We start from the raw sequence: 25842 nt of genomic DNA, 5'->3' as shown, positions 1-25842 counted from the left end.
CAGTGGATTGACAAATTCCTAGGACACAGAAGCGTTTCTGGAGCGGCGGTGTGAGGCGCTCATCCAAAATGACAAAAAGCACAACCATGTAAAGTCTGGAAATTGTCCTAAAGATGTACAGCAAGTGGAGAAACATTTACTCAAGAAAATCTGAACCTCAGTAAGAAAAGCAAGTGTGTGTGGCATTTGTCCCATGGCCTGCTCCTTCCTGTATTCCAATGGGGGCAGCCAAAAAGATGGGCTCTCTCGCCCCCGTTCTCAGTCTGGGACCTCACATATCCCCCGCAGGGGCAGGCCACCCACAGTTCTCAATGTTATAGGCAAGTGTGGGCAAGTGGTCTGGGGTCTTCTTCCTCCACCGGCCCCTCGTTGTAGGGTAGAAGCTCTGTCCTGGGCACAGGAGGTCAAGAATCAGGAGGGCTTCTTGCCTTTTCTGCAATTTGCTCCTAAGGCAGGGATCCTGGGCCAGGAGGGCCAAGCTGAGGAGAAAAAACAAAACCAAAATCGGGCTGTTGGGTGCCCAGGGGGAGAGGCAGGCCTAAGAACTGAGCACCCCTGGTGCTCCCTCAGAGGCCTGGCTCTGTTTGAACAGAGCAGAGGGAAGTTGAAGCCTCAGCCATGGAAAACAATGGAGATTTCGGTGGTGAGCAGTCGGGAGGAAGCTGGCTGTCCATTAGACCAACTGGCTACGTTCTTTCTTTCTCTTCTTTTTTTTAGATTTTTAAAAAGATTGATTATTTATTTATTTATTTATTTATTTATTTATTTGACAGAGAAAAACACAGCAAGAGAGGGAACACAAATAGGGAGAGCGGGAGAGGTAGAAGCAGGCTTCCTGCTGAGCAGGGAGCCCAACTCGGGGCTCGATCCCAGGACCCTGGGATCATGACCTGAGCTTAAGACAGGCACTTAACTGTGACGAACCACCCAGGCACCCGGCCTAGTATTGACAGTTAAAATACACTTGCATTTGAGGGGTCCTGGGCAAACGTGTGATCACAAAGCACCACTGCTTGGGTGATAAGAAGTCACTTCATGGAGACTTGAAACTGTGGAGTCTTTGCCCCGTTCTGAGTTTCAGGAGGGAGACACATTGCAAACCCCTCATTCCTCTTAGTGCTTCCGTCTGTAATGTCTGCGGTAAGTGGTGACACGCTGCGTGTGGCCTCCAACATTACTGTCCCCGTCAGGCCCTATGTCAGGAGCATTCGGAGGGAAGAACATTCTGGTCAAATTTGTCTCCAGTATTTTCAAGTTAAGTACCTCTGAATTTCTTGTTACAAAAATCTAAATTGTGGACACTCAGTTCATGGAGTATTTAAGTATGTAGATCCCATCCTTTTCCCCTTTTGCCCTTTGACCTGCTGCCACTATTCTCGAGATCGGGCGTGTAAGCTAAAAAGTGCCCTCATCATGCACCACGGCTCGCGGGCAGACATTGCAAATCGTAAGCAGTTTTCTGGGAAAGAAGCACTTTAAAATTAGGAAAGCATGAACTCTCACCTGACCAGGCTAAGGCATTTTTATTTATTTTAAATTTGACTGAGGTGTCATAGTCCTATAACAAAGCATGTAGTTAAAAGATGTACTGAGACTCTCCAAAGTGAGCACGGCTATGTAACCAGAGCCCAGATCAAAAGACAGAACACCACCACTCAAAAGAGAGCATTTCACTCATGTAAACCTTCCAGTCTTCCGGAGAGTTTCCCCCGCAGATAACTCGCTCCTGACTTCTAATATTGAAGATTACTTTTCCTACTTCCTGTTTTTTTTTTTAATTTTTTTAATTTTATTTTTTATAAACATATAATATATTTTTATCCCCAGGGGTACAGGTCTGTGAATCGCCAGGTTTACACACTTCACAGCACTCACCATAGCACTTACCCTCCCCAATGTCCATAATCCCCCCCAACCCCCCTCCCCCCATTAACCCTTAGTTTGTTTTGTGAGACTAAGAGTCACTTATGGTTTGTCTCCCTCCCAATCCCATCTTGTTTCATTTACTCTTCTCCTACCCCCTTAACCCACCATGTTGCATCTCCTCTCCCTCATATCAGGGAGATCATATGATAGTTGTCTTTCTCCTACTTCCTGTTTTTTAAATGAATGTCATCACGCAGTCTGTCCCCTTTTGTGTTTGGCTTCTTGTGATCAACATTATGTCTGGAATTCATTTACGGTAGTATTTGTACTTCATTTTTCATCATGGTTTGTTTTGATATGGAAAGGCCCCCCACATTGCCAAGGTATTCTTGAAGAAGAACAAAGCTGGAGAAAATGATCAGATACCAAGATCTCTCGTGATGCCATGGTCATTAACACAGGGGGTTGGGGTATAAGGACAGACAGGTGGACCAGTGGAGCAGAAGAGAGTCCAGAAATAGACCACATGGAGACGGTGGCCTTAGTGATAGCAAAGGGGACTGCGGTGTGTTGAGGGAAGGTAGACTTCAGAAGAAGTGACGTCACTGGTTACTGGCCACGATGCACACCTGTCACTTACACAGCGATCCGGCAGACTGGAGAGCTAACGGCAGAGGCTGCTTGAGGTACTTATTTGCCATTAATACACCACAGTAACTGACATTTGAGCCATTTTGGTCAGGGATTGATGTTATTTAACTGAACCGTGGCAGCTGAGAGTTATGCAAGGAGTGCCGGTGCTTAAAAGGGGTGAATTCTCTAAAGCAGTGAATTTTAAAGTATACCTTGATAAAGTGTCAGGCTTTAAAAGCAGAACAGATTATCTGTAAATGCCCCTGCCATTCCCCTGCCAACGGTTTTGCACACATGACATGTTGCTCTACCTGATGAGTGAAGCGTTCAGGGCTTTGTTTTAAAATCCCAGGCAAAGAGAGATTTAGTAAGCTACCTCCCCCACAGGTGCTCAGTGTGGACCCTGTCTGTTCTCTGCAGTTGAAGATTGTTTCGTTTTCTCCTCTGAATCTCCACCAGCCCCAGATGCCCAGCGCAAGCCCCAGGTACATGTGCTTCTCTCCTTTCTCCAGCTCCTCCTCTGTGCTTCCGTCTCAGAATTCCTCCAGAACGCATCCTCAAGGTCACTTTCCTGAGCATTGCTTGAGGTCTGCTGATGGAGTCGCAGATCATTTCTCCAGTGAAATCCCAAGTGTCTGAGGGCCAGGAATGGGTTTTATGCATCAGCTGTGCGCCCCTCAGATTTTAACACAAAACCTGGGGGTGGGGGGACCAGAGGGACCTGTCATAGAGAACTGTGTACTCTGAAAAGAACGAGTTCAACTTCTCAAATGTCCAGGCTCTCCAGGGCCACCGGAAACACTCCTCACACTGGGAACATGGACAGTGGCTTTGCTGTGCAGTAACTTACCGCTTGTTTTTATAGGTACTGGATACATTCGGGGGTGTGGCTGTGGTCTTCACGGATGTGGAATGGAAGAGACTGAGCTCTGAGCAGAGGAGCGTCTACAAAGAAGTGATGCTGGAGAATTACAAGAGCCTGCTCTCATTGGGTGAGGGTGTGTCCTTTCCTTCATTCATTCAGTAGAGACTTATTGGCCCCCTACTACATGCCAGAAAGTGTGCTAGATGCTTAGCACACATTAGTAAGGAAATAGGCATCCCTGTGCATGGGGTCTTACTTTCTAGGAGGTGGTGACAGACAACAAACCAAAAGCTTCCCATGCAGGGATATCATAACATGGTATGTTAGAAAGTGATAAACTCCACAGTGTATAAGATCATAATAAAATAGAGCAGGATGAAGGAGTGTTGAGTGTGAGTGGGGGCTGGTTGAGTTTTGCAATTGGGGGTTTGAAATCAACGAGGAGGGACCATGTGACCAAAGGTAGAATGCGGTAAGGGAGTCAGAACTCTGGGTATGTGGGGAAAGAGGATTTCAGGTGCAGGGACTTGTTTGTGCTAAGACCTTCTGGAAGGGATGTGCCTGCCAGGCATAAGGAACTGCAAGGTGGCCAGTAAGGCTGGGGGGCACAGTTGGCAAGGGGGAGAGGAGGGAGACAATGCCTTTTGGTGCAGAAGGTATAATTACATGTCAGAACCTGTATGGCTTTTGGGTTTCATAAGTCATTTTTTTGTTGTTGTTTTTTCATTTACTTAAAAGCTAGCATTGGTTGCTTAAACCTAGATTGGTAAACACTTTCAATTGGATCAGGAGTTGGCCAGTGCTTTCTCTGAAGGGCCACATAGTAACCGTTTTAGGTTTTGTGTGCTGTCTGGTCTCTAACTGCTCTGGGGTGGGCCCTTGGAGTGCTAAATTGCCACAGACAACATGTAAATGAATGAGTGAGGCTGTGTTCCAATAAGACTTGATTTGTGGACCCTGAGTTTTGAATTCCACCATCGTTCTTTTGACTTTTTCCCAACTATTTAAAAATTCAAAAACCATTCTGAGGTCGTGGACAGAAACAGAGGACCCCCTTGTTCTAGGTCAGTGCTGTCCACTAGGAATATCCTATGAGCCAGATGGGAATTTTAAATGTCCTAGTAACTGCATGCTACAAAGTAAAAATAAATGGATGAAATTAATTTTAATAACATTTTCTTTAACACAGTATGTCAAAAAACCTTATCATTTCAACATGTAATCAATATAGAAAAGTTAATTAGATTTTTTTGGTACTAAGTCTTGAAAATCTAGTGTGTATTTTACACTGAATTTGTGAAGACTGAGAGGAAGAAAGGCTGATTTTGGAAGAAAAACACTATGATCTCAATGTGCTCTGAGAGCATGTCTTCATTCAGACTAGCCCACCTTTCAGCTAAACCCTTGTGACTAGTGGCTACCGTATTAGAGCATGCCATATTGGATATTCCTAAATTTCTAGATAAATCATGGAGAGAAGAGTCACATTTTTGGAGACATAAACCAGTTCAGGCAGAAGTTTCTTCAGCCCTTTCCTTCAAATGGCATAGCTATTTCCCCGATATGAATTAATCACATTTTTGTTGTTCCATTTCCATCTTGTCCCATGTGTTCTGATCTGATTCCGTCTATTTTGAGTTCTGTCTAACTAAGGATGGCTTCGTCCATTTCAGTCTGGTTCTGTGTGTTTTGATTTGGCCTTAGCTAGTCAGCCTGACTAGACTTTATTTTTATTTTTCCTTTCCTCTTGCCCTATTATTCTCTTCCTCTATGTTAATGCATTTTATGGGTTCAGAGGAAAATGTTGAAATGACCTGATTTATATTATTCTCAATACTGAAAGCCTTGATTCCTTTATTTTGCTCAACACATAATATTCTACAGTTCTCCAGCCTGGGCTCTTCTGAGCTTTTCTCTTATTTCTTTCTCTTTTCGTGGGCTCCTTTAGCGTCACGTATGTCTTTTTTTTTTTCTGTGTCTATATTCACACCCTTAAACAGTTTGTGAACTTTAATGATTTTGCCCGTCACATGATAAACCCATTTTTTCTGTCACCTCTGCTTTATCTTTATATTTCTATTACGTTACACAGCACAAATTAGGTTATATTTCTATTAGGTTAAGACAGTACAAATTGGGGCGTCTGGGTGGCTCAGTCGTTAAGTGTCTCCCTTCAGCTCAGGTCATGATCCCAGGGTCCTGGCATCCAGCCCCGCATCAGACTCTTTGTTGGGCGGGGAGCCTGCTCCGCACCCCCCCCGCCGCCCCCGCCTGCCTCTCCACATACTTGTGATCTCTGTCTGTCAAATAAATAAATAAAATCTTAAAAACTTTTTTTAAAAGATAGCACAACTTTATTCTCACACTTGCCAAAAGTTGAGATCATAGTGTTTTTCTTCCAAAATCAGCCTTTTTCTTTTTCTCTCATTCTTCACATATTCATGTTATGATGTCTCTTCTTCATGGGTACTGCTAGACATAAGTGGGCCAATTTCCACTGAAATAATCTTTAAAGCTTTCCTAGGGCTTTTTTTTTTTTTTTTTAAGATTTTATTTATTTATTTGACAGAGAAGCAGCAGTGAGAGAGGGAACTGCAGGGGCAGTAGGAGAGGGGGAGGCAGGCTTCCTGCTGAGCCGGGGAGGAGGGAACCCGATGTGGGGCTCCATCCCAGGACCCCAGGATCATGACCCCCAACCCCACCCACACCTGGGAAAGGCAGACGCTTAAAGACTGAGCCACCCAGGCATCCCCTAGGGGGAGTTTTTGAGTTAGCTTAGACTAAGTAATTCTGTGGTAACAAACCATCTCAAACTTTGGTGGCTTGTCATAGCAAATGTTCCTATACCAACTGTTGTCTAAGTTTAGGTGTGGTTCAGCTCTGTCGGCTCTGGAATTCAGACAAAAGGAACAGGCTCATCTGAGTGATGGGGTTCTTAAACAAGAGGGCAAAGAGCAATGATAGGACCACATGGTGTCTCTTTTTCTTTCTTTCTTTCTTTTTTTTTTTTTAAGATTTTATTTATTTGTGAGAGAGCACAAGTGGGGCAAGGGGCAGAGGGAGGAGAAGCAGACTTCCTGCTGAGTGTGGAGGCCAATGTGGGGCTCAATCCCAGAACCCCCGAAATCAGGACCTGAACTGAAGTCAGATGCTTAACTGACTGGGCCACCCAGGTGCCCACATGTTGCCTCTTAAAACTTGTTTGAGGGGCACCTGGGTGGCTCAGTGAGTTAAAGCCTCTGCCTTCGGCTCGGGTCATGATCCCAGGGTCCTAGGATCGAGCCCCACATCGGGCTCTCTGCTCAGCGGGGATCCTGCTTCCCCCTCTCTCTCTGCCTGCCTCTCTGCATACTTGTGATCTCTGTCTGTCAAATAAATGAATAAAATCTTAAAAAAAAAAACCAAAAACTTGTTTGAAAGTGGCACTAGCTTTTCAGTTATCATTGGCCAAAGCAAATCCCATAGCCAAGTCTGATGTCCTCGTGATGGGATTGGTTTGAACATAAGGGGCTGGAATCCTGAAATCATGGACTGTGTTTTTCTTGTCTACTGCTGAATCCACAGTGCTTAACAGAGAACCTAGCACTTAGATATTTCTTTTTTTTTTTAATTTTTAAAATTTAAAATTTTAATTTATTTTTATTTTTTAAATTAACATATAATGTATTATTATTTGCTTCAGGGGTACAAGTCTGTGAATCCTCAGTCTTACACAATTCACAGCACTCACCATAGTACATATCCTCCCCAATGTCCATCACGCAGCCACCCTATCCCTCCTACCCCTTCCCCTCACTTAGATATTTCTAATAAGTGTTTGTATGTAGATGGGAAACCTGACATTCAGTTTTATTTCACATACAGTCTTTTTAACCACTGATCCATATACTGTTTCCTATGTTTGAAAGCCCTCCAGGCCAAGTGACTTTTTATGTCTATTCACCTTATTTTGTAGAAAAGATAGGAAGGTGATTTCCGCATAGGTCACAGAGACTGTTACGTCCAAGTAGAACTGAGCTGTGGACAGTATGTATGGCTGTGACTGTTGATGGCTTCGGTTGTTTAGGAGAAAGGGAAGACTAAGATCAGTGAAGCTGTTTACAGCACACCGTGCTTACTCGAAAGGTTCCTGTCTCCCATGTAGAAGATTATTTTCTTAAGGATTTTGTGGGTTGCAGAAGATGGAATGTGCAGAAATGAATGTAAAGGAATTATTGGTGAGGAACAAATTGTGTTGTACATGTATTGTTAGTTACAGATGTGGCATGAAGACACTCTGTCTTAGGACAAGGCAGAGCTGCCCAGCGGCCCCACATAGGGTTTCTCTAACTGAAAACTCTCTCTCTCCAGCAGAACCAAAGCCAGAAATCTATCCCTGTGCCTCCTGCCTTCTGGCTTTTTTCTGTCAGCAAGTCCTCAAGCCAACATGTGCTTCAGATCTTCTTGGGCTTATGTGTAGAAAATCACTTCCATCCAAGGGATTCTGGCCCCAGGCATTGGGAGTGGCAGTATCCTGCTCAGAGCTGCTGGTTTGGAAACACAGAAGGTCACCAGAGTGAAAAGTGGTTCCTGGCCCCTATGTGTGGGGACAGAGGAGACAGAGACCTCAGGAGCATTCCCCAGCTTACCCCGAGCATAGTCAGCAGGAACTAGAGAAGGCCCCATGGTGGTAGAGACAGAGCCCACCTCAGCCCAAAGGCTAAACCCTGTGCAAACAGACAGGGGAGGGAGAGACGCCTCAAGACCCGGGGTACTCAGCGGTACAGAACGTGAACCAGACGGTCACCTGAAATCAGACTTCGTTACAAACCAGACGACCCACTTGCGGGAGAAACCCTGTGTTTGCAGGGAGTGCGGTGAGGCTTTAAAGTGGATTCAACCCTCATCAGACACCAGTGGACACACTCAAAGGAGAAGCCTTATGGGCCCGGTGAGTGTGGCCGAGGCTTCAGCCAAATGTCGATCCTCATTAATCATCAGAGGACACACTCAGGGGAAAAGCCATATGTGTGCAAGGAGTGCGGCCGAGGCTTTAGCCAGAAGTCCAACCTCAACAGACACCCGAGAACACATTCAGAAGAGAAGCCTTGTGTGTGCGGGGACTGTGGGCAGAGCATTAGAAATAAGTCAGTCCTGATTAGACATCAGTGGACTCACTCTGTGGAGAAGCCTTACGTCTGCAGTAAGTGTGGGCGAAGCTTCAGGGAGAAGTCATACTTTATCAGAGACCAGAGGACACACTCGGGGGAGAAACCCTATGTGTGTCTGGAGTGTGGACGAGCCTTTGGTGATAAGTCAGCCCTCAGAAAACACCAGAGGACACACTCAGATGGGAAGCCTTATGTTTGTGGGCTTTTCGGGTAAGTCAGCCCTCAGCATACACGACAGGACACACTCGGGGGAGAAGCCTTCCTTGTGCGGTGAGTGTGGCCAAGCCTTAAGCCGGAAACCACTTCTCGTTCACTAGAGGACACACTCCAGGAGAAGTATTATGTTTTCAGGGAGTGTGGGCAAGGCTTTAGCCCTAGGGTAAATCTTCTCATACACCAGAGGATAAAGTGAGGCAAGAAGCCTCTGGTGTGCTGGGATCCTGGGCAGGACTTGAGCAATCAGCCAGGCCTCGTCGTGCACCAGAGAGCCAGATGGGGAGGATCCCTATCCATGTGTGGAGCGTGAGTAGACCTTCAGAGACGTGTTGGGCCTCATCAGGGTTCGAGGCACCTTCAGGAGAGGAGCCTTGTCTATGCGGAACTTGGGTGGCTCGGTAGCCAGAAGTGGAACTCTCACTGCACAAAAAGGATGCACTTAGGTGGGAAGTGCTGTGTGTGAGGCAGGGACTGTGGGTGGTGCGATCCGCGTTTACCGACTCCCCATGGCAGACTTGGGAGATGTGTCTTGGGTTCAGAGGAAACTGGTAGACCTCAGGGAGCAGAAAAACAGGCAGGCAGGGGGACCCCAAGTGTGCCCTCAGGGAGGAGCTGGCTGCTTGCCAGGAGCGTGGGCGAGACTCTTGCGCTCAGCCTGCCTTCTCCACACACCATAAGAATAATCCCTATGTGGACACCCCGGGGAGCTCTGCCCACGGAATCCCTTCAGGGCTGGCACCCCGGCTGCTCCATACGACTGCTACTGGTGGCCTCACAGATGCCTTCCTCACTAGGACTTGCAGCCACAGGGAATTGCCCCTTCCCAACAGATAGCTCCTGGCCAGTGACCCATTGGTCTGGGGAGAACAAAACCTCGATGTCTGACCCAGCTGGGACAATCCAGAGGGTTGTCCTAATTCCAGAGGTCCCCATTGGACTGAATGACTTCTTGTTGCACATGGGTTGCTTGCCGGCTGCTTCCTCAGCCAGGTCCCACCCTCACTCCCTGATAGACCAGTCAAGGCTCCATTTCATTGTATCCGGGGAATCTACTCTGAGACAACTTACGTGTGCAGGGGCTGGGAGCAGGGTTTTAGCCATAAGTCACCCCTCAACAAACCCCAGAGTATACAGAATGGAAGCTCCACATGTGCAGGAAGGATGGGAAGACAAGTCTCAGTATCCATCAGGAATCGAGGCTTTAGTGGGACGTGAAACCTCATCTGGCACCAGAGGACACCCTCAGGGAGGGCTCATGGCTGCAGCTTTATCCTTCCATCTTCTTGACAGACTTCAGGGGACAGAGACTTGCTGGCACAGACCACTCTGCCTCATTCACCTCTGAGGGGCCTTCAGAAGTCTTGATGGCAGGGAAGATGGCACGCTCAACTACAGAGACCCCGGTTTTCCCCTTTTTATAACCAGATGGAGTAAAAATGTAGAAGGCTTTAGTTAAGTAATCCAGGAATGCTCTAGTTGTTTTATTTTCATACACCAATTCTTTCCCAGTTTCTCTTTTTCTTTTGTTCTAGTAAAAAAATTTTTTTTAAAGATTTTATTTATTTGACAGAGATAGACACGGCAAGAGAGGGAACACAAGCAGGGGGAGTGGGAGAGGGAGAAGCAGGCTTCCTGCTGAGCACAGAGCCCCCTGCGGGCCTTGATCCCAGGACCCTGGGATCATGACCTGAGCCAAAGGCAGGTGCTTAATGACTGAGTCACCCAGGCACCCCATAAAATCTTTTTTGATAAGTGCAGTCTGTGTACCTGGAAAGGAATTCAAATCCGCAATCTGGATTTCCTACATGAATTCAACCATCAAGAAACAACAAGTCCCAAATCAATCTAATAGATTTATAGAGGAAGCTGAACCTCTACGCCGGGAGGACAACCTAGGTTCTGGAGACATGTCAGCCGAAGGGAGGGGCTTCCCAGGTCCCCGAGCACTGGAGGGCTGCTGCCTCTCCTAACTGATCTCCCTTTGGCTTCTGAGAAAGCTCCTTTCCCAGGGTTTCCTTCCTTCCTTCTTTCCAATCTCTCTTCAGGTCTCTGCTGAATTCCTCTCTACCCCTTGGAAGCACTATCGTTCCCTCGATGGTCTATTCATGTTCTCTGATTCCAGGGACCCTTTAGCCATACTCCCTCTGAGGCTTAACCATGCCCAAACTGTTCTCTAGCCACTAATCACAGCTTTGGGCTTCTTAGCGATCCCCCGTGTCAGTTCATAGGTCTAAAGACCCCTAAACACAGCTCCTATACCATGTCCTCTCAGCCCTCCATTCCTCGGGTCCAGTCCTCCTAGTGACCCCCTCCATCAGCCCTCTGCTCACTGGTCCAAGACAACCTAGCCATACACCCGCCCTTGTTCGTCGGCAGTGAGATTCCTCGCATAATCCTTTTCCTAATGGAAATGTAATATAATACCATGCTACACTATTTTTATTTTTTCTTGATATGTATAAAGGATAAAAATCCATGTTCTCCTTATATTAAGATGATTTTTGTCTTGCCCTGTAACCTAGTCATTAATTTTAATCTAGAAATTGTTTTGGAGACTAGCCAAGCACGCACTTAGTCTTAAAGAGAAGTTTGGGATAGGTTGCAATATGACATTCTGGAATCCTGGAAAAAAAAGGCCAGATTCCTAGAGTTCCATCCACTAGTATTCTAAAGGATAAGAACATCCTTCTCTGAATGTTGGGCAACAGCCGAGGATCAGAAGATCTTGCAAAGTCAGGTTATATACAGGGACAGGCTTTGCCCTGCTAATATAGATCACCGGGGGCAGACCCAGCCACCCTGCTGACCAGGCTTCAAGGCAGAGCTGACTTCATAAAACCCTTGCTGCTGCTACTCATCAGTTCTTTTTCCAACTTCCTGCTTCCTCTGAGAACTAGAGAGCTCCTTGGCCAGTGCAGTTTTCTCCCATGCTAAGTACCTGCAGGACACAGCTTTCTCCAACTGACTGGCCACCACGTTTTCTCTGGCTCTCCACTCACTCTCCACTCCACAGTGGTGGCTTAATTGGGAGCCCAGAGTCCCAGCCCAGGTCACTTCTGTTCCCTCCATTCAGCCCCATGGACACACACCCTAGGGCCCAGGGGGCTGGCTGGCAGGCAGATCACTTTACCTTGATCCTGGGCACCTGGTTGCTGGTTGCTGCTCCCCAGACCTTCTCCTTAGTTTTGTGTGTATGGGCCACTGGGGCCGCAACAGCCACTCTTAGCTGCCCTATCTCAAACTGTGCACTGAGCACCAGGTTCCAGCAGCACTCCAGTGTCCATTTCCAAGGGCACTTAGGGCAGTGCCTTGAGCTCTTCTCACCAGCTCATCAGTCTCCATTCACTTGTGCCCCAGAGGTCTATTTGCTGCAGCCCTTTGGATGCAGATACTATGCAGTATGTGCTTTGTGTCAACATCACCCTGGCTCCCTGTGCACATCCTACTCCCTCTGTGACTCTGCCTTCTAGCTTTGGCGTGCCTGATGACTATAGATTGGCTGTGGCCCGTGCAGAGGACTCCCCCTTCAACTTCACCATCCTGTGGACTGGAACCACGTCTTCTCCCATGAAGGCTGAACCCCAGCCTTAGGGAGGCAGCTTTCCTTCCACGTTTACCCTTCTGAGTACTCTCCTCCTGCTGAGGGTTTTCTTTCAATATTTACAGTTACTCTCCTACCATTGCATACTCATTCTTCATGCTAAGTTTCCCATTGAAATCACTGTGTGGTTTCTGTCTCCTCATCGGACCCAGATTGATAAAGAAGTGAATGTGCATGTATATAACTTCTGTATGAGGGCAAAGACATGAACTCCGTACCTGCATTTATTCAGTGACTCCAGTGATAAGTCAAGTGCAAGTCAAAGTTATTAATAATACTAGCTGGGGCTATGGCCTTGAACTCAGACAAAGAAATACAATGGTTTGGACCCTGGGATGGCCAGCTATAGGCCTGAAGACCAAATTTGGCCTGACACCTGTTTTGGTAAGACCTGTGGAGTAAGAATGATTTTTATATTTTAAATGGTTGAAAAAGAATAAAAAAAAAGAATAGCATCTGTAAAGTTTTATTGTAACAGTCATGTATTTGTTATGTTCTCTTGAGCTGCTTTCATCCTGTCATGGTTGAATCGAGTCATTGCAACAGAGACCATGTGACCCATAAACCCTAAAGTGCTATCTGAGCTGACCCTTAACAGGAAAAGTTTCCCAGGCCCTGATCTAGACTGAACCTCAGGAACACTTTACCAAACAAAGGCCAGATGAATTCATGACTCCCTTTTTCTTGTTTGTGGAAATCGACAAGCTGATGGTGGCTAGGAGAGCACGGTAGTAGTGGAGCAGGGGTCAACGGTCAGATTCAAGACATTTTGTAGGTGAGGTCCACAGGACTTGCTGATGGATGAATTATGAGATGGGAGAGGAAGAGAGGAATTGAGGATGCTTCCGAGTTTGTCATTTTGCTATTTTGCTTTTTTAACCCGAGAACCTCCTGAGTCGGGGAACACTGGTAAGAAGTGGGTTTGGAGGAGAAGAGTGAATACAATCAGGAATCCAGTTTTCATCATGTTAAGTTTATTAGACCTCCAGCTCAAGCAGGCAGCTGGAGATAAAAGGCCATGAGATAAATGAGGAGCCCAGCATTAGAGGAATGAATTTGAAATTCCTGAGCATTTAGGTAGTAGTCACAATTCCCAGGATTGGAGGGGATTGGTTGATTGACTCATTCATTCATTCAAATACGTTTTGCTAAGAGTGTTCCAGGCATTGCTGTAACGAAAAATACACAAAGGAAAATTTACACCCTCAGAATTTCCATTCTAATGGGAGGAGTAATAAAGTAAGAGAAATATACAGTGTATTAGGGATCAATGTTAAGGAGAAAGATAAAGTGGGGATGGGTGGGAAGATTGCAGTTTTAATCAGGATGGCCAGCAAAGTCCTCGGTAGGAAAATAATTGAGCTTAAATCCTGCAGGAAGTGAGGGCATGAGTTGTGCACATAGCTAGGCGATTAGCATTCCAGGCAGAGGCAACAGCAAATGCAAAGGTGCTAAGGCAGGAGCACGACAAGCTAGTTCGCGGAAAAGCAAGGACAGTGGCTGCAGGAGAGGCAGGGGAGAGTGGCGGGAGATGATGACCTAGAGGTAATGGGCCCGGGTTGGGGACGGGGACGAACTGGAGCTATGAAGGTGACCCAATATCTCCGGAAAATTCAGTTTGACGTTAGCCCCGCCCCCAAAGACCCCGCGGGCTTTAGGCTCGCAGCTCCGCGTTTTGGCCGGAACTCAAGAGCCCACGCCGGGCCGGAAGTAGCTTTTACCCGACCCCATTTTATCCGCGGCCGCACTTCCGGTGGCGGCGGCGGGAAGCGGAGCACAGGAGGGCGTCTAGGCCTCGGCCGAAGGGAATCCGGCGGGAATCGGAGCCATCAGAACCGCCACCATGGTGAGGAGGCCCAGGCTGGCGGCGCTGGAACTTCCGAGTCTGTCTTGGAGAGCGGACCGCGACTGATCGGGAGTTGGCGGGGGGGAGGGGAGGTCGTGGGTTGGCCGCTCATGGCGGCGAAGGCCCGGGCCGCGGCCGCCCCGTCTGGGCAAGGGAGACCCGGAGCTCGGCCATTCGGCGGGGTCGGGGAGCGGAAGGCTGGAACCGAGGGACGGAGGCCGGGGTCGCTCGGTGGTGGCGAGGATAGAACCGCGGATCTTCATGCCGCTGTAGCCCCAGTACTTGGGATCCTACGGGCTCTAAGTAAACTTTTGCAGAATAAATATGTGTTTGGGGTTCGGAGCAGGCATTAGAGCCTCAGGAGGACTTGTGACACGGGGTGAGGGTCTGAAGAGCTGTTGCCGAAAGAGGTGGGAGGACTTGTGGCCGAAACCAGGGAGAGTGCTTGGGTCCTGTAGATGGGAGGAGGGAATGGGAGGGGGAACGAGTATGTTTGGAGGAAGAGTGCAACTCATTTGTTGAGCGTGCTTTTGTGTATGAGTTTGTCTGACTTTTCAGGGACTGGGGCTACGTAATGAAATGCTTCCTTCCTTCACCCAGTTCACTTTCTGGTTGGGGACACAGATACTGTAATCCAGAGTGGTAATTAAGCATTACGTAAAAGTAACGGCGAGGGAGGGGCGGGACAGGAACGCTCTCTGGGGTAGATGATTCTTGAGCAGAGTCCTAAAATATTGTTCGAGGTGTCTTCCCAGGGAAGATGGAAGGGAATGTTAGAGATGAGAAGACTGCAAGAACAAGGCATGAAGGGTAGCACTGTTGAAAGTTCCTGGAGGGGGAAGGGATGGATGAAGGGGTGGAAGGAGAGATGGGAGGAATTGGCAGGAACCTGGTTTCTGAAGGCTTTACATGCCACCTAATTCTGTTGGTGATGAGGCATGCCATTGAAGGATCGAGCCAGCAACATGTCATGAACTTAGTTATGTTCAGAAAGAGCACTCTGTTCTGTAGTGTTGGGTGAACTGAAAGCAGGGGATTGTTTGTGGGATTGGTTGAAGAGTATGCACTGGCTGGATTCAGTCTGTCCAGGTTCCAACCCAGCTTCCTGGCTGTGAGACAGGGCCAGCTACTTAACCTCTCCTGGCCTCAGCGGCTGCATTTATAAAATAGGAATATTAATTAGCCTGATTTCTAGAATTAAATGAGATCTCTAGTGCTTGTCACAGTGCCTGGTACACAGGGAGCACCCAGGAAGACTTAGCTATTACAAGGTGGACAGTCCAGTAAATGTTGCCATAAAGGTTCACATCTGTGTGGCCAGAAGCTGTGTGATTACAAGCCCGTTAATGTGGTCATTTGAGGGAGAGTGAACCACATACCCTGTGTCTCCAGGGTGTCAGTCAAGGTTCTGATCCACACATTGGTAGATTCAAAAACCTGTTCTTGTCCAAGCCCACAGAGATGAACAGCAAGCCCAGTGCCTGGCACAGAGAAGGCGCTTGGATGGGTCATGACTGGCCCACACCCATCATACTGACGGGAGGCTGATGGACAAGTCAAATGTCAGGTGGTTTATTTCTAGAGAGATGTAACTGCCAAAGGCGCCTGACAGCTTGCATTGTGAGATCTCTTTAGTCTCCCTTTTAGCAAAGCTCCATTGGAAGCCAGGCTACAAATTGGAAAAAGTTGTTGGATTGATAAAGAAGTAGATAACAAGTTATTTATGTTCTTTTTTTTTTTTTTAAAGATTTTATTATTTTTTATTTTTATTTTATTTTTTTAAGATTTTATTTATTTATTTATTTATTTTGTCGAGAGATTGAGAGAGAGAGAGAGAGTACACGCAGGTGGAGAGACAGGCAGAGGGAGAAGCAGGCTCCCGGCCGAGCAGGGAGCCCCAGGTGGGACTCGATCCCAGGACTCTGGGATCATGACCTGAGCTGAAAGCAGTGGATTAACCAACTGAGCCACCCAGGCGTCCCAAGATTTTATTTATTTGTCAGAGAGAGAGGGAGCACAGGCAGGCAGAGGCAGAGGGAGAAGCAGGCTCCCTGCCAGGCAAGGAGCCCGATACGGGACTTGATCCCAGGACGCTGAGATCATGACCCAAGCGAAAGCAGCCACTTAACTGACTGAGCCACCCATGTTTCCCAAGTTATATATGTTCTTAGAGACCATTATGAGTTCAAACTGATGAGCGCCCTGGTCACCAGAAAGTTTCTCTACCCAAAGGTAGTCTTGGAGGCACACTAACGTTTTTGGTTTAGGGATTCCATTCTCCTTACCTCCAAGCTGATCAGCTCCTTTGTGTTGACAAATTCTCCTCGTTGATTGGATCTTTACTGCCAATCATTCCAGCTCCTCTTTCACCCCGTCTTGTAAATGGGCTGTGGGTATCACAGCACTAGTCACCTGTAATCTGCACAGTGGCAGATTGCTCTTCTGGTATGGGGGGGGATTGGATTAGTTTGGAGACACTTTACACCCTCACCCCTGAAACTGACACAGCACAGGCGCGGGTAGTTGTAATATAAAAAAGACAATTTTAAGGGAAGGGAATAACAGTTGTGGGCAGAGGTTAGGGCTAAACGAAGGGTGATGTGGGAGAATTCCTGGGGAAGGGCTGTGGCCAGAACCCAGAGCTGAGAATCTAGTGAGAACGATAGACAGCCATGTGGAGGAGAAGGCCACAGCTGGTCTTCAGGAAGGACCAGCAATACAGAGGTCCGAAAGAGCTGGACTCATCCTGCTGATTTGTCCTTGCAGACCGTGGGCAAGAGCAGCAAGATGCTGCAGCACATCGACTACAGGATGAGGTGCATCCTGCAAGACGGCCGCATCTTCATCGGCACCTTCAAGGCTTTTGACAAGCATATGAATTTGATCCTCTGTGACTGTGACGAGTTCAGGAAGATCAAGTGAGAAGTGGGCTGTGTGGGGATGGGATGTGAGTTTTGAGGGAAGTGGATTGGGTGGGTGGGCGGGGTGACAGGTGGTGATATAGCTAGCTGGTTCCTTGGTTTGCTCCCCTGTGTTAGAGGGCAGATGTAAGTGGGGACAGTGGACTCTAAGAACTCTCCTTCCTTGCTAGCCCGGCAAGCCTTACTCTCTAGTCTAGCTGAGTGCAAGTTGTCAGGAGGGCTGCTAGACTTTTTGTTTCTCTGACTTTGTCTGCCCCTGGGTACTGGGGTAAAGGGCTCTCATGTTCTCCCCACAGGTGTGTAAGGGGGGAGAGCTTGGTTTTCTGGCCTCATTGCCTATTTGTAAAGCTGTAGCCTAAAGGGCTCTCCCAAGGCAGCCTGGTCTGAAACTGCTTTAAGAAGCCTCTGACCCTCTTCAGGGTAAGTGCTCAGCTTCCCGTGTGGGTTTGGGGCCAGTGATTTTTGTTGGCATTTATAGACACAATTGGAGATATTTTCTACTTTTCTACAATTCCATACATTATTGGATAACTCCCTTGTTTTAAGATTCACAGATCTTAAGCTTCTGGCCTGTTTAAAAATGTGGGCTATAGTTCTCCATGCATATTACATTCAAGGCATTCTGAGGCCCAAAGAAGTTATGTGACTTCCATAATCATTCAGCTCTTTTGCCACATCCAGTGGTCCCTTGAGGGCTGTCCTTTTCTTTTTGTGGCAAGAGGTCAAGAAGTACAGGACACGATGTGGTAGGGATGGCTGAGTGCCAGGGATACATTGAAGAGGGGCCAGCTGATCAGCATAGAACTATTGCAGATGGTTCTCCCCTGTTGTTTTTTTAATGAACCTATTCTGATAATTTAAAAATGTTTATTGGGAAATATATTTTAAAAATACGTAAAAGTATATACGGAAAGATTTAAATACCCAGAAGGGTTTTTTGTGTGTGTGTGTGTGTGTGTGTGTGTGTGGTTTTTTGGTTTTTTTTCTTTTTCGTTTTGTTTGTTTTTTATGAAAGAGCAATAAATTCTTTTATTTAAAAAAATATAGATAAGGGAAAAGGAAGAAATGTCCACCCATAGAAAACTGCTTTTAATTTAATATAAAAAAATACCATTAAAAGGAAACCTTTAAGTTTTTAAAAATCAGAACCTTTTGTCTTTCCTCTATTTTTAGAATATTGGTTTTGACTTTTTTTCCCTTCCCTGTCTTGCTGCAGTTACTTTATTTCCCAGTTTACATTTACAGTTGACCCTCGGAACAACCCAGGGGATGGGGCACCGGCCCCACGCAGTCAAAAATCCGTGTATAACTTTTGACTCCCCCAGACCGAACTGCTGATAGCCTGCTGTTGTCTGGAGGCCTTACCAATCACCTAAACAGATGAACGTGTCTTTTATGTGACCTGTATTATATACTGTATTCTTACAATAAAGTACGATAGAGAAAAGTTATTAAAGTCATAAGAAGAGCAAATACATTTGCAGTACCATATCAGAAAAATTCCCATGCAGGTGGCCCCGCACAGTTCAAACCCATGTTGTTCAAAGGTCAGCTCTGTGTTTTGTTCCTCCTTTTCTGGTAACTGCACTGGGAACATCTGTTTTTGCACTTTGAGACAGAGGTGTAATTTCTATGTGGTTATTCCTTCATTGTTTCTATTTCTCTGGTGAGGTGAGGGCCGTAGTGGAAGGATGCTGCGTGCAAGAGGGTTGAGGGGTTCGGTGGGTTTGAGTTGTTCAGGCTGCCTCCTCACACTGCCAAGGCCTTAAGCTGAAGGGAGGAGTAGGGTAATGTCAAAGAAGACTGGACCAAGGAAAGGCCTTCCCGATGGTTATGGAATAACATTCGAGCCAGGGCTGGGCTTTCTTAATTCTTGTCCTGTCTCTTGGTCAGCACATCCCCTTGGCCTGGAAGACAACCACTAAGGAGTAATGAGTTCAGCCTGTGAAGGCTATCCAGAGGAGCTTAGAGAAAGTTTTTGTACCATTTGTTGGGAGATACAGTGTAAAACAAATCTTGGAGGCCCCTAGACAGGTGAATGGGAGCATTACCCTTTTTCTAATGCTTGCTTGTTTATTTTCCTAAACCCATCCTCAGGCCAAAGAACTCAAAACAAGCAGAAAGAGAAGAGAAGCGAGTCCTTGGTCTGGTGCTGCTTCGGGGGGAGAACCTGGTCTCAATGACAGTGGAGGGACCTCCTCCCAAAGATGTAAGTCCGTGCAGGGGGCCAGTATAAGGGGGGCAGCCCTGCTGTGAGCCTTGCTTTGTCTTAGGTTGTCTGCATTTTGCTGCATTACTCACAGGCATCCTCTGATTTCTGTCTTCCTTTTACAGATAATAGAATCTCAAAGAGGTTATCCCACAAGTAAAAGTAGAGATGGGGAACCTTTTCTCAGCTGATGTACATAGTGAGTCAGGTGAAAAGGCACTTGTGGCCATCTGGTCACTTCTTAATGTGATGGCATTTTAGCTGGACTTTAAAAACTCTTAACTGCAAGGGGTGCCTGGGTGGCTCAGTTGGTCAAGTATCCAACTCTTGATTTCAGCTCAGGTCAGGAGCTCAGGGTTGTGAGATTGAGCTCCACATCAGGCTCCACGCTCAGCAGGGAGTCTGTTTGAGATTCCTTCTGCCATCTCTGCATGCCCACCCCTGCCCATGTGTGCTTATTTGCTCTCTATCTCAGAATAAATAAATCTTTATAAAAGGAGGGGGGAGCTCTCTGAAGAAAGGATCAGGAAACCAAAGAGCTCATGAACATTAATTGAAAATGCTGGATTGTGGGGCAGTGCTTGGGTGGCTCAGTCAGTTGAGCTGTCAACTCTTGATTTTGTCTCAGGTCATGATCTCTGGGTCCTCGGATCCCACCCTGTGTTGGGCTCCACACTTACTGGGGAATTTGTTTGAGAATTCTCTCTTCTTCTTCCTCTCTCACTCATGAGCACTCTCTCAAATTAAAAAAAAAAAAAAAAAAATCCTAAATCCAAATAATAGAAGGTATATATTTTATGAAGTTAGAGAATAATGGTTAACATTTATTAAGCATCTGCTGTGTGCCAAGCACTTTAATATTTTAGTTACTCCTTATAAACAGTTTATTGAGATAAATTATTCCCATTTAATAGATTAAAAAAACTGGGCTTTAGTAACATGCCTGAGTGTCCTAGCTGTTAAGTGGTGAAGCTGGCATTTGATCCCAGGCATTCTTGGTTCCATAAACACCAGCCCACATTTAGAAATAGAACAGACTTTAGATCATCCAACCAGGTTTTCATATTTTCATTTTAAGGCATTGTCATCAGAGGAATAATCTTATTTTTACTTTGACCACACATATTTTTTTTTTTTTGTATTTAATGCATAATATGTATGCAATACTTTATTCTACTTTTTCACTTAACATTGTAAACATATTTCTGGTTGCAGTATACTTTTTAAAAGTAATGTTAAAAATATCGTCTTAAGTGATGATGGAGTAGTCATCCTAGTCATTTTCTTCTTTTTGGATTTTTACATTGAAGCCTTTCCAGTTAAAATGTCTGCATGGGCTTTACCATATTTTTTGGCTAAAGCATATGTCTATATTTATAACTCTTGGATCTGTTTGTAGTAGTAGACACTACTCTTACATAAATCATTGTAAGTCTTCGTGACCACAACTGGTTTTGTCATAACCTCATCATTTACAGATGAGGAAACAGTCCCAGAGCTGTAGGATTACTTGTCCACTGTTACCTTCCAGGTGAGCTGGGACTGGACCTTGTTTCTCTTTGAGGCCAGGTCAAGTGCTCTTGTCTGCCTATACCCTTCTGAATGGAGCCCTGTCCCTTCCTTGGTTTAATTTTCATAGGAGTGAATATAGGTTGAGTTGTGGTATATTAATCTCTGGACTTCCTCTTAAGTTCCAGCCTGCTGTAGGAGTGACAGATACATTATCTTGGGTGGAAGAGGAATGGTGTTAACACGTATGGGTCTTTTGATGCCCCATAAATCTTAGGGGCTGTCTTGGCAGTGGTATTCCAAAGTGTACTTCTGATTCTCTAGGCCCCCAGCATTTTAGTGCATTTCTTTGTGTTTTAGACTGGCATTGCCCGAGTGCCGCTTGCTGGAGCTGCCGGGGGCCCGGGGATCGGCAGGGCTGCTGGCAGAGGAATCCCAGCTGGTGTTCCGATGCCCCAGGCTCCTGCGGGACTTGCAGGGCCAGTCCGAGGCGTTGGTGGGCCGTCCCAACAGGTAAGGAGTTGGGGAAGGGCACTAACTTCTGGTTAAAATGAAGGATAGAGAGAGGGCCCACAGTTTGGGAAGAGTCCAGAACAACCAACCTCTGACTGTCAGGCTGTCAGTATCTCATTATGCTCTGTATGTAGTCCCAGAATCAAGTGAGAAGGAAAACTTAACATTGTAAATTATTTTGTTGCTGTTGAAGTAAAGAGATGCATAGAAGGTGTTGGGGCAGAATGTTTCCATGACAGCAAAGGTGCTGTGCTGTCTTACAGCCTGTTCGCAGTTACACTGACAGTGTGGAGGCTGTCTCTCGTTTGGACTGGGCCACCTCAACTCAGGCCTGGAAGATGGGAATGAGCATGCAGGCTTGGTCTTCTCTGGCAGGTGGTTTCAGATAGCCTGCTGCTGCGAGTTGTAGCTTAGCGGGTGGGGTGTCTGCTCCGATTTGGGAGGAAGAGTAGGATGCTGCGTTGTCCTGTACTTACTTGGCTCCTGTGTCCTCTTAGGTGATGACCCCGCAAGGAAGAGGCACTGTGGCTGCCGCCGCAGCTGCTGCCACCGCCAGCATTGCGGGGGCCCCGACCCAGTACCCACCCGGCCGTGGGGGTCCTCCCCCACCTATGGGCCGGGGGGCACCGCCTCCAGGTGAGGAGCCCATAAGGAGACCATGGCCACCTGATGGGAGATGCCTGAGCTGGATTCATGATGAGACATAACGTTGACTGAAACTGATGAGGAGTTTATGTAATTAAGCAGGATTACTCTGAGATCCAGCCTGGCTGATTGACCATGGAACTAGCTGGACAAGAGCCATAGGGAGCCCCACCTCTGGCTCAAGGCCCAGTTTCTTAGGAGAGACTGGGAGGGTGGAATGGTCCGTCTGTCTCAGAACTTGGTGGACAGCTTTGCTATGTTTCCTGTTGCCTTCGCAAGATATACACTTGAGCTGTATCCTTGGGGCTTTTCTCTTGTAGGCATGATGGGCCCACCACCAGGCATGAGGCCTCCCATGGGTCCCCCAATGGGGATCCCGCCTGGACGAGGAACTCCGATGGGCATGCCGCCGCCGGGGATGCGGCCCCCTCCCCCAGGCATGCGAGGTAAGTGCCAGCAGCAGTGACTTGACTTCCCTTAGAGCATGTTGGGATGGGAACTGGAGGGAAGGTTTGGTTTTTGAACATAACCCTCTGGGCTTCTAGGCCTTAAACCGAGGGAAGTGGACTCTTAGAGGGCAACTTTGTCCACAAAGGAAAGAGGGAAAAAGCATTTCTTAAAATCAGCCTTCCCTCCCTCTTAGAGCAGTTAGAGTGGTCCTATACCCAGGGAACTTCTCAGTGTCCAAGGCAGTATTCTCGGGGCACTGTGAAATAATACGTTCTGAAAGTCCCCAGCAAGGGTCCCAGGATTGTCTTATGCCCTTAGGTTTGATAATGTCTAGTAATTAAGAGGGAGCCCTGGGCTTTGCTGTACTATTTATTTATATATATCTATTTAAATCTAGTTTGAGAAATGCTGACATAGATTAGCCCTCTCGTTTTATAGATAAGGAAACGGGCCCCAAGAGCTTAGTGTCCGGCATCCCAGATTGGTGTTCTTTGCACCAAGGCATAGTGGGTGACCTGTGTGTCTCTAGTTTGAGTTTTTTGTTTATGGGTTTTATAATCATAGGAACCCATACCTACCAGAGAAGTCCCTAGTTAGTATATATGTTATGTCCCTCTGATCACTTGGTGACTTTGGGGGGTGGTATGTGTGGGAGGTTGGGGTAGGGGTGGGGGCTGAGGCTGGAGATTTGAGTTGCAGATCAGGCACTGACTAAACTTCTTACTCTTACTTCAGGCCTTCTTTGACCCTTGGCCACAGAGTCATGGAAGTAGCTCCACAGAGGTGCAGGCCCGACTACCACAGAACTGTTTGTTTGCTATGCTTTTGTTCTCAGAGTCTCACGGGATTGTCTGGTTTCCCTTTCAGGGCCCCCTTCCCCGGGAATGCGCCCACCAAGGCCCTAGACTCATTTTGGCCCTCCTCAGATCCCTGCCTGTTTCCCGTAAGGCTGTACATAGTCCTTTTACTTCCCTGTGGCCTGTGAAACTAGTTTATAATAAACTCTTAAGAATATTTAAGTGTATCTGGAGTGTCTGTTTAATTTTAGATAATGGGGTGCTTAATAGAGTTAAGAAAGGTTGCCTTGGAAAAGTTAGTGCTAATCTCAGCTGCTTCCCTTATAAAATATTTTACTACACATTTGCAGAGATGTACAACGTCATATGGAGAATTCACAAAATTGAACTATGAGATGTTTTCACATACCAAACTGGCAAAGATTAGTTTGTTGAAGTAAACACTCTTACAGTGTTGGTGATGGTTGTGAATTGGCAATCTTCTTTGGAAGGCACTCATCTTGATAGCCTCTTACGCACTACTTCAGACGATACTCGTTTTCATATGATAAAGTAGGAGGCAGACACTGAAAATGAAAACCAATTGCACTCGGAGAGGAACAGTTTTGCTGTAACTTTCTCCCAGCATCACACACATGCATACAATCTAACCTCTGAGTTGCGGTTCTCCATGATTTCTTCCACCTAAAGTCTACACTCAGTGGATAAGATGGTCACTGAGCAGTACTCGAGTACTTAGTACTATCAAGCTTCCAAGGGTACAGAAATACGAAGTGGACTCTATTCTGAAGTTCCTGTCTGGGGCAAGACAATTCTAAAAGCAAAGGAGACCTTGAAAAAGTGTTGTACTGAAGTGTTAGAAATTTCTTCAGGAGTGTAAAGGTGGTTCAGCCTAATGGAATACACATTAATGGAAGGAAAAAGCCACATGATCGTTTGAATAGATGCAGAGTAAACATTTGATGAAATTCTGACACCCTTCATGATTAAAAACAGCACATCAGGAATGGAAAGGAACTTTGTAAACATGACAAACGGGTCTATTTGAAAAACCTACAGCCAACATAATGGAGGTGCCCTCTTTAACCACTGCTGTTCACCCTTGTACCAGAAGTTAGCCACAACAATTTGGTAACTATACAAAATTAAAGCTACAGAGGTTAGAAAAGAAGTAAAACTGGACCTAATTCACCATGTAGAGAAAATCCCAAAGAACCCATGAGAAAACTAGAGCTGATCAAGTCTGCAGAGTTGCAGGGTCCAGGATCACACAGAAATAAATTGTGTCTACACCAGCAACAATCTGAAAAGGAGATTTAAATCATTGCATTTACAGCAGCATTCCAAAGAATAAAATACCTAGGAATTGTTTAACCAAGGAGGTGAAAGATTTGTACATTGAAACTAAAACATCTTGGAAAAAAAAAAAAAAAAAAACCCTAAACAGACCACTCGTGCTCAGGGGTTGGAAGACATTGTTAAAATGGCAATACTCTCCAAGATGATGTATATATGGATCGAGTGCAATCTCTGTGCAAATTCCAATGGCCTCCCCCCACTCCAAAACAAGTGGATCGGGGTGCCTGGGTGGCTCAGTGGGTTACAGCATCTGCCTTTGGCTCAGGTCATGATCCCAGGGTTCTGGAATCGAGCCCCACGTTCGGCTCTCTGCTCAGCAGGGGAGCTGCTTCCCCCTCTCTCTCTGCCTGCCACTCTGCCTACTTGTGATCTCTGTCTGTCAAATAAATAAATAAAATCTTAAAAAAAAAAAAAACAAGTGGATCCTCCAAATTCCTATGAAGCTGTTAGAGGCCCCAATTAGCACAACTTATATTGAAAAATGTTTGGGGCACCTGGGTGGCTCAGTGGGTTAAGGCTTTGCTTTAAGCTCAGGTCACGATCTCATGATCTCAGGGTCCTGGGGTGGAGCCCTGTATCGGGCTTTCTGCTTAACAGGGAGCCTGCTTCCCTTCTCTCTCTCTGCCTGGCTCTCTGCCTACTTATGATCTCTGTCAAATAAATGAATAAAATCTTAAAAAAAATGTTCAAAGTTGGATGTTTCACACTTCTGATTTTACAACCCAGTACAAAGCTTCAGTAATCAAAGCAGTGTGGTATAAACATACAGACCAATGGAATAGAATTAAGAATCCGGAAATAAACCCCTGCTTATATGACTAACTTATTTTTGACAAGTGCTAAAACTTTTCATTGGAATAAGAAGTCTCTTCATCAAACAGTACTGGGACAATTCAATTTAACTAGTGCAGGAGAATGAAGTTGGACCTCTGCCTTGCTCCACAGGTCACTCATTAACTCAAAATGGATCAACAATCTACATAGAAGGCTAAAATGATGAACTTACTAGAAGGAAACAGGTAAATCTTGACCTGGAGTCTGGTGATAGATTCTTAAGTTTGACACCAAAAGCACAAGCAAAACGAAACAACTTTTGTGCATCAAAGGATATTATCAAGAATGTGAAAAGGCAACCTACAGAATGGGAGAACAATATTTGCAAATCCTATATCTGATTTGGGTTTAATATCCAGGCCCTATAAGGAACTTTTACAACTCAACAGTAAAAAGATAATAGCCCAATTTAGCACTTTTTTTTTTTT

The 25842-nt window shown here is 46.2% G+C and overlaps 1 protein-coding gene across 3 annotated transcripts; it reads left to right on the top strand.

Moving 5' to 3' along the window:
- Positions 1-14065: 14065 nt before the first annotated feature.
- LOC111141746 (small nuclear ribonucleoprotein polypeptides B and B1) lies at positions 14066-23448 on the top strand. 3 transcript variants are annotated; one of them, XM_022494540.1, is made up of 7 exons: positions 14066-14177; positions 16944-17095; positions 19196-19307; positions 21177-21329; positions 21827-21965; positions 22295-22420; positions 23292-23448. In XM_022494540.1, the coding sequence occupies exons 1-7, from the start codon at positions 14175-14177 to the stop codon at positions 23327-23329; spliced, it is 723 nt and encodes a 240-aa protein (XP_022350248.1). In that variant the 5' UTR covers positions 14066-14174; the 3' UTR covers positions 23330-23448. The 3 variants fall into 3 exon arrangements, with proteins under 3 accessions (XP_022350248.1, XP_022350249.1, XP_022350250.1); XM_022494541.1 differs by having other exon boundaries at positions 23160-23448; XM_022494542.1 differs by lacking the exon at positions 14066-14177 and adding an exon at positions 15692-15744 and having other exon boundaries at positions 23160-23448.
- The last annotated feature ends 2394 nt before the right edge of the window (positions 23449-25842 follow it).

This window comes from Enhydra lutris, unplaced genomic scaffold, assembly GCF_002288905.1.
Source record: "Enhydra lutris kenyoni isolate GAN:26980312 unplaced genomic scaffold, ASM228890v2 scaffoldscaffold6, whole genome shotgun sequence".
NCBI classification, from domain to species: Eukaryota; Metazoa; Chordata; class Mammalia; order Carnivora; family Mustelidae; genus Enhydra; species Enhydra lutris.
The sequence above is the reverse complement of the archived record's forward strand: the minus strand, read 5'-3'. Positions and strand labels throughout refer to the sequence as shown.

What these genes read in the sequence shown, in the direction of transcription:
- LOC111141746 (XM_022494540.1), top strand. An exon ending in GACGAGTTCAGGAAGATCAA is followed by an intron (nt 17,096 to 19,195) that starts GTGAGAAGTGGG and finishes ACCCATCCTCAG; the next exon opens with GCCAAAGAACTCAAAACAAG. An exon ending in CCGGGGGGCACCGCCTCCAG is followed by an intron (nt 21,966 to 22,294) that starts GTGAGGAGCCCA and finishes TTTCTCTTGTAG; the next exon opens with GCATGATGGGCCCACCACCA.